This window comes from Falco peregrinus, chromosome 6 (genome assembly GCF_023634155.1).
Source record: "Falco peregrinus isolate bFalPer1 chromosome 6, bFalPer1.pri, whole genome shotgun sequence".
Classification (NCBI taxonomy): Eukaryota; Metazoa; Chordata; class Aves; order Falconiformes; family Falconidae; genus Falco; species Falco peregrinus.
The window spans coordinates 8,862,688-8,876,318 of NC_073726.1; the positions used below are offsets into that span (position 1 = coordinate 8,862,688).

Here is a 13,631-nt window from a genome sequence, read left to right on the forward strand (position 1 = left end):
TACTGCTAATATTTCTCAAAAAAAAAAAAAAAAAAAAAAGACGGCTCAGTGATGAGAGAATGGAAAAGGGAAATAAAATGCTAGCTAATATGTTACATTTAGTAGTGATAGGACTGAGTGGGTAGTGAAAGTGAGGATGTGAGTGATTTAAGGCCATTACTCCGGGTGGCTGTACAGTGCAGTTACTGCTGTGAGTGTAACTCACAATCCGTAATGTGCAAAATTACTGGCGATTCCTTTCTCAGGTCTTTTTTCTTATGAGCTTAACTCATTTCACTGTCTGATACTCTGCTCCCAATCATGCTTTCAGCTGAAATGCTGTACAAAGGAAGATGGCATTTGAAATGGCCAGCTGATACTTTACATAGATAAACATAGCATGCGAATGGATTTTGAAAGCACAATAAAAGAAGGTTCCTGTGAACTTTGGTCCAAAAACTTGGACAGCGTGTCATTGAAGAGAAGGCATACAAAGGGCTGCCTGCTTTGGTGAAGACACTTTGCTGGAAGGCCAAACCTAGGGTCACATTTTTCCCTCTGGGCTTGGATCTCAGCACTAGACCCACCAAACAGATCCAGGGTAATGCTTCCTCAAGAATAGTCCTGGATTTGGGAGTGGGGGATGGCTTTTATTTTCAGTGTATGAGGGACTGGAGGTTGTTTACCACTTGGCTGAAACAAATGAAAGGTTAAATTAGCTGCCTTTGGCACTTAGGAAATTGGCCACACCTTCTCCATCAGGGAGTAGGAGTCTGTGCTGCAGTGATGCTTGGTGGGTATCTTGTACAGATGTTGTTCCCTCTTTGAAGTGCTGCCACAGTCATGCTTTGTGGAGAGTTAATTCTGGAAGTAACTGCTCTACTGTAATCCCTGGGGAAGGGGAGATCTTTAGAAACAGATTGTAAATCAGCTAGGAGATATATATAAAAAGATCCAGGAAAAATAAACTATTCTTGACTGCTGATTTTGGCTTGAATGTGTCTTGAAGGATTAGCTGTTCTACTAAATTATCAGCAATTCTTTTCTTTTTCTTTGTTTTTTTTTCCTTTTTTTTTTTTTCTTTTGTGTGTGTGTTCCTTTTTAAGCCTGCAGAATTATTTCGTGATGTCAGTGACTGGGTAATAGAACGAGATGAGGCCACCACTGACTTAAATAAAAGGACTGAAGGATTTCTAGTAGTTCAGCATGCACCAGGATTAAGACCAGTACCTAACTAGAACTGGATGTTTCAAAGCGCCACTCTATAAATGCTTTGGTTTTAAACATTTGGTAGTTCAACCTTAAAAAAAGAATTAAAAGAAGGTTTCTAAGAATTCCTGTGTATAATAATTTCAGAGTTCATGTCTGTCACCCACTAGAAGTTGAAAGTTTATTAACAGATTATACATTAATGGGAAGTAGTGGCCAAACCATAGGGTAGGAAGGAATAGAAAAAATATACCAATGAACATTTAAATGTGAATGCTTTTAGCCATTGTCAGTGAATGTGACAGCTGTTGTGTGACAACTGATTCAAATGTGGTTGTATAATCCATTGTATTTTTCCCTTTTTTCCCCCAAAGAAAAGGAAATACACTATTAACTGTGCTATATAGCACTTAAATACAATGTAAATGTCACACATATTACATTTAATTTTGAAAATTTTGATTGAGAAATCTAAAATAAGAAATATAAAACCCCTTTACAGGTCTCTTTCAAAATGCAAATTTATGTCTCAGGGGGCCAGTGGAGCAAAGTATAAATACAGTCTGTATTTAGGGAGTTTTAAAAACACATATTACTGAATTGATAGAGCATAACCGTTCCCTTGCTTAGGCAGCATTATGCTTTCTTTTGTAAAATGTACTTGGGGACATGTAAAATGGTTTATTAAACCTACAGTCCATATCCAGAGTTGTTACATTTCAATGTATATGTTTTTCATTCATGGATTATTGAACCACTAAATCCTAACAATTTGTCCTTGTGCCAAACAATTTGTTTGGGTCTTGTTCTGAGACTTTTCAGTGACTGTTGGAACGTACCCCAAATCCTCAAATTTGAAAGCTATTTTTCAGCCCCTGCCTATATACAAATGTATGTTTAAGTGCAGGAAGGGAAGTAAGTAAGTTTCTGTTTATTGTTGCACAAAATGCTTTCACAGAAAGAAATCCATGAGGTATTTCTGGGTGGGAGATCTGCGGTTTTGGGGAGAAAATTCTTGAATGTAAAGTGCTCTCTATAACCATGAGGGATGTATACAAAAAGAAATAAGGAAAGTAACTACATATTCCATTGCATGCACCATTATTTAGAGAGTGTCTTGCTTCCTACTTTTACTTGTCATATTGTTCTTTCATACTAGTGAAAAATTGGCATAAGTTATACAACAGCAGTGATTTAAGCCTACTAAGTGTGCCCAATGATTTCAGGGTATTGAGTTCGGTCTGTGTTTTCCTTCTGCTTTTTTACACTGTTAGAAATAACTTTAGGGAAGAAGCTGAACTACAAAGAGCTGAAAAGTAGGAAAGTTGCATCTCTTCTCTGCATTTTCCAAGGCCCCAAATAAGTGATATTCACAGTACATAAAATATGGCTATTGATCTGAAACATCTCGTTGCTGTGGTTGAACCAGCAACTCTCCTACAAACGTATACTGAGGATTTGTTATTCATCTCATGCCTGAAGAGAAACAGGAATGGAGAAAGTTAATGGATATGACTGTGGTCCAGGCTTCAAGATTTTCAATGACAAAGTATCCATCTGAAAGATCTCTTACTGGTGTTGATTTTTGTGAACATTATTGATGTGATGAAATAACTTTCAGCAAAGCAACAATGCCATAGTGTTTGTGAAATGGCACATTGAGAAGTAAAATGAGAAAAAAATCACAGAGGTTGTCTATTTTTTTCTATCTGGAAAATGACTGGTTTAGACATTAACATGGCAAATTTAGAAAGAGAATTGTATGTATGTGCTCTAAATGCACGCAATTGTGTTATTAGAGGCCAAAATCTCTTGCCTGTAAAGAGATAAAGATGTTTCAAACATTTCCTGAAAGAAAGGGAATTTATACAAAGCAAGTTTTGTAAGGTCAATTTATTCTTTAGTTTTACTTGGTGGGTCTTTGCTGTGTTAGAATACTGATTTCTGTGAGATATAACCTTTAGTTTATATTTTCTGACATCCTCCCTTTCCTTTTTTTCTTTTGTCTTTGGTTATTACAACATTTCAGATTAAATAATCTGAGGCATTTCCATGAGTAGAGGATTTCTTAAAAAAGAATATAGCCAAGACATATAAGAGTTTGCTTCTGACTGAGAAATGATTTTGCCATCCCTTAGGCTATAAACTGTTTTTTGAGGCTGTAAGGGTATACACTGTTTTTGCAGGTATGGTTAATGACCAGACTTTTTGAATCCTTTATGTTTGCCTCAAATCCCTTTTTTAGTTTGTGCTGATGAAAGCACTGTACAGGACCTAAGAGTTGCACTGAAACCTTCTACTATAGCATCTAATGTGACAGTGAGCATTTACCAGATCACTTGTTATTGGTGTCTGCTACATTCAGCTCTCAACAGAATCAGTTTAGGAACTCTGCTCAGATTGCTTTCTTGAAGTCTATTCCGTGTTTTGTAGGATGTGAATTAAGCACCTATTATTAATATAGATTAGAAATGCAATGCAATATTTGCAATATCTTTCATTTCAAACTAGTGACTATTTCAACAGTTTTACTATTTTAAATGAGAAAGTAATTCCCCTTTAAAGTTAGCATAAATGTTAATTAAACTTTTTTGCACCAAGACACTCTTCAGGATAATTGAATATTGCTTACAGACATTGCCAAACTGATTTTTTTAAGATGAGTTAATAGAAAATCACACTAGATTTTTTTTTCCTCATAAAAATAGTAATTTTTTAAAAAAATATTTCTGTTATTTAGTAGGGATTTTTTTTGTTTGTTTCTACAAAGAATACTGAGGTGGTTTCTACAAAATTTATGATCCTTGAAAACTTTCTGCTTCTCTGTATGTAAATTGTATGCAGATAACTATTTTTTTTTTAGTTGTTTTTTAACTACCAAGCTTTTGGTATTAACTACATCGTCTCCATATTCTTAAATCATGCACGATACTGTATTAAAACTGGAAACTGAAAAATCTATGTTAGAGAAAGCTTGAAAAACAGCAATAAAATGGGAAAGCACACATGCATGTACGTAAATAAACCAAAGACTTAAAGGGAAAGCATCTGCATTTTGCTTGTCAAATGTAAGTGTAGCATTTTTAAGAATCACAGTCATCAATACTGACCTTTTAATCTGCAGTAATAGTAAGAAATCCTCCTTTTTTTTTTTTCCCTCCTTTTTTTTTTTTTTTTTTTCTTCACCCATTCCTATCAGAGTCAGGATTAAAAAAGAAGTTGTTACACTTACATGTCAAGAATCATGACATCTGGAGAAAAGCCGAATGCATTATTTCTTGGTGAGAGTGTTATACAATAAGATTTGACTGACATTTTATGAAATCTGAGATGCTATTCAATCAGCTGATTTAATTAAAACAAGATATCTATTTCTGTACAATGTCTGTGCATGATCTATTTTACGCCTTTCAAACATACAAGTATATAATGTAAAAGGGTATTAGATTGGCTTGTCATTCTATTTGCAGATACCTCAAATCAGCTATGCATCTACAGCTCCAGAACTGAGTGATAACACCAGATATGACTATTTCTCTCGAGTGGTCCCACCGGACTCCTACCAAGCACAGGCCATGGTTGACATTGTGACGGCCCTCGGGTGGAACTATGTCTCAACGTTGGCTTCTGAAGGGAACTATGGAGAGAGTGGTGTGGAGGCATTCACCCAGATCTCCAGAGAAATCGGTGAGTGTATGTTTATCAGGTTTTGTATTTATAGCTGCCGGATTACAGACAATTGCTGAGCTCTGCCTAGGTCTATGCATGGACTCAGCTGGAGGGGTTTATGGATGATTTTGTAGCTCATGCATCTGCCAAGGTGACAGTTCTGGCTGTAATTTAAGGAGAGTTCCTGAGAGGCAAAAAATGTATGTCTTTTGCCCCTTTTGGAAAGGGGGAGCTCCTTGACGAGTTAGGGGCAAAAAGCAACCACCAGATGAATTACAGCCAGGTTTGAGGAGGTGCGATTGATTTAGCTTAGGAAAATCATGGTCCGATGAGACCTCATTTTCCGTGTTTCAGCACTGATAAATCTAGGGATTTTAATTTTGATGAATTTGAAAAACAACCAAAAAATCTGTGAAGTACAAAGACATTCCCTTGTTGTTTTTCCTTCAGGATGTAATGTGCTATATAAATACAGGCATTATTATGAGAAGTATATTTAAGTCTCTTTGATCTTTTTTTTTTTCTTCCTTCACACTACCATAGTTATTTCTGGCCTGAAAAAGAGGCTGTTTCTCAGGAGTGATAGGTTTTGGACACCAAGGAATAAGATGATGAGTAGCAGGTTGTTTGATAGAAGGCAGAATTGTTCTTTCACTAAATGCAGTGTTAAATGACACAAAATAATAGCCTTAAAACTATATATAATATTGCAAACAGCCTTCCTGTCCTTCTTCAGAAAGCCTGGGTTAATCTACTGGATTTGACGTGCAGGGCATGTACATACAAACTCTAGTTCTTTGAAGTAAGCTGGGTGAGAAAATTTGATAATTTCTTCCATTTTCAATAGCTGCATGCAAATATAGAGATGACATCTATCCAGGAAAGTGCATGTGTGTTTCAGGTACTTATGTTTGAACCATAAAGGTTACTGATTACTTGCAACAATTTGGCAGTTAAACAAAAACCACAGGAATTCATGCCATTAAGGAACCGGTGTAAGTAATATTCTCGATGGGTTAACTAATAAATATTCTGTTTCTAGCTTGTACTCAATGCTGTCAGATCCTAGGTGACTTCATGGGAGGCCAAGGCTGACTACAACATAATGGTTTGATCTGGATTTACCAAAGGCATGAGTAATTCTTCCACAGCTTGTATCTAAAAGAGATGCTTTATCTATTGTATCAAATACAGCTGCAAATAGACTGGTTGCCCCAGACATTCACTGAGTAGTTCATTGGCTGAAAATTACTTTTTCTTGAAGCCACCTGTAGCCCAGCTAGTTCTGCTGAGTTCTAAAAGCAAACAAATAAAATGAAGTGCTCAGGACTTTTTTACCATTTCCTGTCTCCAGAAATATGAGAGTTCTTCAGATGGGTGCAAGAACAACAGGGATTTCATTATAATCGCAATGACTTGAGTTTGTGTCAGTTGGATCTTGACTGATTCTAGAATAAGGAAATACCACTGTCATCTGATAAATAATTAATCTTAATATGATTAATTAAATACATATTATTAATAGGATTGTGAATCCAAAGCAGTTAAAATCACAAATTGGTGTCCTAAACATTACAAGACCTGTGTAATACCAAGGAGCATCTAAAGTGGTGATTTGTGGTTTGATTTATTTTTTTTTTTTTAAAATTTTTATTCCCCTCCCCGTTATGACATGTTCTCTACGAGGGCACTTGGTTTTGTCAACCTCTGTGCTCATAGCAACTTACTAACTCTTGTAGGTACTAGGGACTCAAATAATTCTGAAGAAGGAAAGGAGAGGCAGGACAGACAATTCATTTTTCGTTCCTAGAAAAATGTTGCAGTAAATAATCAGGTGAATCATATGTAACCACAGGGACATGACTGATAGCCAGTACAGAATTGTCAAGAACGAATACTATCAAAGCCATCTAATAATTTTCTTTGACAGGATAACAGCTTTATAGCTGGAGAAGAAGCACTTGATGTCATGTCTTTTGAATTTTGTAGTGTTATCTCAACTGTCGCATACAGTATTCTCCTGAGCAAATTTGGGAATTGTGATCTAGGTGAAAATATCATAGTCTGGATGCAGACCTATGTAGAAAATTTTTCCCAGAGAGTAATTAGCAACAGTTTCTGTTTAAAAGGAAGAGTGTGTTGTCTGATATCTATGTTGGATCAGGTACTAGCCAATGTTTTGAAGTTTAGTCCAGATAGACTTGGAATGAAGGATATGTTTGTAAAATTTGGAGGTGACTTTAAGCTGGACTTGTGTAAGGACTAAGAGTGTACTGGAAGGGATTCTTAGAGCCCAAAACTGAAGATATGGTCTTAAAACATGGCATGCAATTTAAAAGACAAATGCAAGGCATTGTGCTTCAGCAAGAAAGATCTGTACAATGGTGAATACAGAAAGACTGGTCAGAAAATACTATTTCAAAAAATGATCTGAGCATGACAGTAAATTATAACCTGCTTGTGTTCCTTATGTTTTACTGGAACATGCAGATGAACATACCATCTGTAAAATAATTTGTGTAATCCTCCAATGTGCCTGGCAGTTGTGAAACCTCATTTTGACCCAGTACAGGTTTTGACCCTCGCTTCACAAAGGTGAGAGGCTCCACACTCAAGGACAAAGACAATCACAAATCTTTAAAACATGGTCTGCGAGGAGCAACTGAGCAAGGTGCTTAGTTAGTCTGAAGACAAGTTGACTAAGAAGGGAAGGTGATGGAAAATGATGTTTTTGAATAGACAAATGGCTTTTTGAACAAGGACCACTTGTTCATCCAAATGCATATACAAGCAGAAGTAATGGAATTAATCTCTAGCATGATTCTGTGTAGATTTGGAGAAAGCTCCTCTCAGTGGTTAAGATGTTAAAGCATTAGACCAGCTTGCTTGGGGACATTTTGGAGCCTCCATTCCTGAGGATCTAGGAGAATGCATTAGGCAAACACCTGCCCAGAAATTATATAAGTGTACTTAGTTCTTCCTTGGGGCTGGGATGTGGATCAGATGATTTCTTAATGTCCCTTCCAGCCTGATTCTATTATCCACTGTCCTCAGACTTTTTGCCTGAATCATAGGGCTGGAAATACTTCTAAAATGGAAAGTCTGAATAGCATCTAATTATGAGGTCTGAGACTATAGAGTCTAGGTAGGTTTATAAAAATCTTCACATTGTAAAAGACTGCACACAAACCAGCAAAACTTAACAGGTCCATGTTAAAATACTGTGTGTTAAGAGAACCTGATCAGGACATTGCTCCCCTTGTGCTGCTGGCATACAAATGCGTAGGACAGCTCAGCTCCTTTCTGAGTACTTTACATCCTATTTAAGATAAGTAACCAACAACTGGAACCAAAGTAAATGTTAAGATAAGCACAATGGAAAGCAATAAATTTGAGGAAAGGATGTGAAAGAAATTGATATACTCATTTCTGAAAAATGTTCAGTGAGTGAGAGGATGTGTGAGAGCAGTTTTGAAAATAAAAATAGGAAAGCTTGGTTCTGGGGATTTTTTGTTTGTTTCTTTAAAATTTCCTCCAGTCAGTTAAGAAAGGGGTAGGGTTTAAAATATTTTCAAAATAGAGATGAAGTTAATGTACTTATAATTTCAGGTACTTATTTGTCATGAACTTGACTCTTTACCTCCGATTTCTGGTTTCATTTGTCCTCTCTTCAACTTCTATTTCTTCATCAGTAAGAGAAGCAGAAAGGAAGGAACAGGCTCCCAAATGAAATGTGGAATACTGAAAAGGTCAAAGATGTGCCACCCTGACATGCCATGGAGTATATTACATATCAAAATCTGCTCTTATTTTAATGACAAAGATCCTGTCCGGGACAAAGCATAGCTGGAAATTAAATGTTTTACATGACAATGATTGTAAGGAGAATAGGGAATAGTACTTGGAATAACATATTCTTCCATGCATTATTGTTTGAAGACAACGATTAAATTTAGAGAATTTTCTGCTCCCATTACAACATTAATCAATGATATAACTATAATAATTTTGGCATCATGATCAAATCTTATTGGTATATTGGCCAAATAAATGAGTATACACAATGATTATGCATAACAGTTTAAGCATTAAACTGAGAGAAACTTGACTTACTGAGAGAAACTAAAAAGAGGAACAGAAGGAAGCACATTTTACCAAGTTCTCATTGAACTGTCATGCTGAATATTGCCCTTTTATTTACTTCACTGTCAATGATGTTTGACAAAATAAGTGTTGGAAAGTCTCTAATCTCACTTTCTTTTAATGGTTCATTCCCCTTGCTTTTAGATACCAAATGAATTTACCATCAGAGAGAAAATCATGGGACCCTTTTCACTTTTTTACAGAATACAAAAAAATCTAGTTCAGAAAAATATCTTTGAGGTCACAATACTTGTTTCATTAGTGCAATGTTTATACTGGAAAGTGTAACAAATCCGCAAATAATATATGAAATGCTACACAACAGATTTTATCCCCAGTAGTGGTAAATGAAAAATTGACACAAGCACTGATGGGTACTGGCAGTGAAATGTTTATGAAATATCAGAAGAGGAGATAAAAATGGTAAAGGCAGGGAATTTTAGCTGATCATTAAGAATAGGTGAGGAACTTCATCACTGCTTGCCCCTTTTTGCTTGTAAGTCAGTTTTGCATGTCTTGCCAGAGGTGTTAAGAGGACAGCAAAAAGGATTTAGGACCAGATCTTTGACTGAGCCAAAATGACATAACTTTGAAGCAGCTTTACCTCAGAAGAGAACAGTGTACTTACTATCAGTGTGCACCGTTGAATGCTTGTTTTCAGCAACAGAGTTTTGTAGTTTCACCTCCTCCCTTTATCCTGGGAGTTGCCATTAATAGCATTTTTCTGAGAAGGGACTGCAGTTCCTTCATAATATTTTACCATTATAGTCACATTGATAACTATGTATCTAATTATAATGAAGACATATACTGAATGAAAGCTACAGTAGCTTTATTTAAATTGTTTCAGACTTCAACATAGCTAGGTATATGTTGTTTAGATACAAATGGTTTGTGGCATTTCTTTGTCATAGTTCTTAAGTCATCTTTTTTGTCAGGTTTTTTTTGTGTTTCAACAGTTGTGTGTTTTATCTCTGCTTTTCTCCAAATTATTGGACTATTTCATAGCTTTCATATCTTTTGGACATCTAAATCTTTCAATGGATAGAGTGAAAGTTTAGCAGGATGTGGGGAGGAAGGGCTGAGCAGTAAAATAAAACTTAAGGGTCTGTAGCCTTTCCATTTAAAACATTTATTTATAATTTAGAAATAAATAAAATAGATTGGTGTTAAGATTAATTCAATTCATGTTTCCTGCAGTAATCTTTGTATACCCTTGGTATAAAACTAAAGCTTTTTATATCTTATTAAGTAAGCTGATGATATACTTTCTTTTTTTGCCCCCCCCTTGACAATGTTATTTTATAGAAGATTAAAAAACCTTGCAACATGAAGACTGAAGAAATGCAATACATGAAATGTAACCTTTTTCCCAGAGATATTTCCACTTTAAAGACCGGTTTCAAGCTTAACAAATTAATTTTCACAACTAATAATATTCTAACATGCCCTCACAAAGGAGAAACTGTTTAATTAAATTTTGTTTTTCTTTTATATTTATGCAGCTGAACTTTATTGATAACGCTGTATTTCAAGCTGCAAGCTGTAATTAATAATAACACTGTATAATTGGCTACAGGAGCTTCAAAGTAATGTTTGAAAAATTACAAAATCAGATGGTAGGTGTATTAATATTGCAAAAGCTTGAAAATTGTACCAGCAGTTTTTAAAATTTGTACCAATTAATACCTGATAAAGAACAGTGTAATTTTTAGGGATTTATAATGAAGGGCCATTTTAATTTCTCTCAGTGGAGCTAGTCAATATAGTATTCCTCAGCTTTAATTATGTGGTTTTTTTCTCTGTAGTTTTAGGGAGCTATCTCGGAGCACTAAGCATACTTTCCTGGTATGCTCTCTGACCCTTTAGTGGTTGTTGAAAGAGGGACTTTATCTCTAATAGCTCTTGAGGGGTTTCTTCTTTAGTCAGTTCGTTGATGCACTTTTTAAACCTCCTGTAGAAAGCTCACTAGCTACAGTGGAGGGAGGGAAAAAAAGGCAGAAAGCTTCTGTAGAACTGTTTTGTACCTGCCCCAAAGAGTATATACCCTGCAATGGGTTGCATTGACAAAAGTTACAAAGCCAACCTTGCCTCCTTAACCAGTGCAGATTCACTGACAAGCTTGAAAGAGTTGCATTCTGTTCAGATTACTTACTCTTGTGGCTCATTGAAGCAATAAGATTCCCCATAGGGGTATTTTTAAGGTACTAGGACAAAAAATGTCAGAAACAGTTACAAAGAAGCCTAAGTAATTTACAAACAATATAATTTTTTCATGGATTTTTTAAGCAATGTTGTCACATCTTTGAAACCATCATTATAATTTAATACTTATGGAGAAAACTAAGTAGCTATGAGAGTTGACAAAGGGAGTTCTAGGGAGGCTTTAGTCTAGACATAGGGATAGATATCATCACTTTGCTACAAGGGATATGCTTGTATGCTAAACACTTCAACTTGTTCCCGTATTTGTACAAATTATTTTTATTTCACAGGAGGCAATTTGCAGTTTGATTCTGGAAAGAAGTCCTGGGCAAGAAATAGGGACTTCTGCATGTGCTTGAAACTGATAGTAGTCAGTGAATACTTCCCTGAATCTCATGGGGTTTAGCAAAGGATGAAGCGAACAGGAAAATCTCTGAGGCTACCAACAAGGCTTGGAGTAGGAAAACCTTGTGCTGCCTTCTTTTACCCACTAATATTTATTGTCTCATGCCAGCTGGGGTGTGAACTGTGGTGAGGATTGAGTTTGTTAGCTATTTTTATATGGTACAGTTACCAAATTGCTGCAATAATTAATCTCTTCAGAGTCTGAATCTGATTTCATTTTGCTTATAGCCAGTTCTTGGAGAGCTGAAACAAGCTCAGAGCAAGGACCAATATGTTCCCTCAGTAATATCTACTGGGGTGAATTTAGAACATTTAGAAAACTCTCAAAAATAAATGTTAAAAGCTCATTATAATATGGAGGACCTCTGCACCTTTATGCGTATACTTGCATATTTAATTTATTCCTACAGGTACTAAAGAAGTTATTGGACTATCTTTTTTTCTTTTTACTTCACGTGAATACCAAGATATTGGCTGTGAGCACAGATATAAAGAATATTAAAAATTGCCAGGAAACAAGGATGTATTTTGGCAGTGCTTAGTGCAATGGATTTTTTGTAGAACCTTTTAACTTAGTCATGATATCTAGTTCAAAAATTTTAAATGTAAAAATGTAAATAAAATTATAAATGGGTTGATGCTACTTTTAAGAAAGCAATCATCAGATTAAAAGCACACTTTTGTTGAAATACAGTGTGTGGTGTTCATAATGAATATGCATTTTCATGAAGTGTTTTTTTAAATGTGGAGCTCTTTGCAGTGGTGGTTGGGGATTAGTTTCAGTGTCTATGAACTGAAGTCAGTAGTTTAAGGGAAACAACTTCAAATAAGATGTAAGGTGTACTTTTTAATATTAGATGTAAATAAGCATTTAAGAATACTGAGAGTTACTGGTATATTTATTTGAGGTTTAAATCATTAAAAGAAAACTTTTAAAAGGAAGTTCACTACAAAATGTTGGGCCAAATTTAGAAATCACTGCTTAAACTGTAGTTTATGCTGTGCTTGAGACTTCAATGATTATAAAGGTGCTTTATGGACATGTAAACTGTTATTCATATTTCTGAAACAAAAGGTAGGATAAACATATAGGTATTAATGTACCAGCAGATCATTGTGATGACAGAAGTGAAATTTCTCAAGTGCTGCTGTTCTGTGTATTAGTATGTAGTACTATTGAGCCTGTAGCTTCTCTTAGATTCTGTGACTCTCTTCTGCTAGTAGGTGTCCCAGAACAATTAATTCACACATAACAAAAAACCTTCTGTGAAGCAAACTTAGGAAATGTCTGAATCAAAATGTAGCCATTCTAGTAGCTTATGACCAAATTTCACACAATCCCATTAACAGGAAGTGGATTTTAACAGAATTAATCCCAGTGGATATTATTTTTGTAAGTGAAAGTATTTGTAAAGGGGATACTAGAAGGGAAAAACATCAAGGGCATGCAATACGATTTGCAGTCTGAATAAAGCTGCCCATGTCTGGGTTCTGCATTATGATTTTACTGTGGTGCAAGACAGAGGAGAATGATGGGAACTACTTTGACAGCTTATTTTCCATGTTGGTTGTGCTTAAAGTCTTTAAAAATAATAATAATATATAAATCTGTCAATAATAACACCCCAAACTTCACAGCTTCTGCAATGATTGAGATTTTTTTCCTCCTTTATCAAGAGCTGACTAAAAGCTCCTTTATCCTTTATCTTTTTTTGATAAACTTCTCTTATTGCCACTTTTGCAGAAAGCTTGTTTTCATGAAAGATTCAGTACAGCACCTTTTGTACTGCACTTTATGTGTGAGTCCAACTTGAATCAGGGATTGAATATGTAGACCACAGCATAGCTTTGATCAGAGTCTGTGTGGGTGAACTTTTCCAACATAACATTTAATGGTTTTGCTTTACCATCATGCACAGACTTTTGTAAGGAAAGCCTATATTTAAGGACACTATCTGAGCAAAAGTGACAGCAAGGAGCATGGTGACATGGGTTTCGGCTGTATTTTTGTTAACAGGTTA

At 35.5% G+C, this 13,631-nt stretch overlaps 1 protein-coding gene across 2 annotated transcripts in view; it reads left to right on the forward strand.

The window, feature by feature from the left end:
- GRM8 (glutamate metabotropic receptor 8) overlaps positions 1-13,631 on the forward strand; it is a 359,089-nt gene that overhangs the window by 65,878 nt on the left and 279,580 nt on the right. For both annotated transcript variants that reach the window (XM_055809165.1, XM_055809167.1), the window contains one exon: positions 4,659-4,875. In XM_055809165.1, coding sequence (XP_055665140.1) covers positions 4,659-4,875 — 217 coding nt within the window. The remainder of the gene's footprint in view (positions 1-4,658; positions 4,876-13,631) is intronic.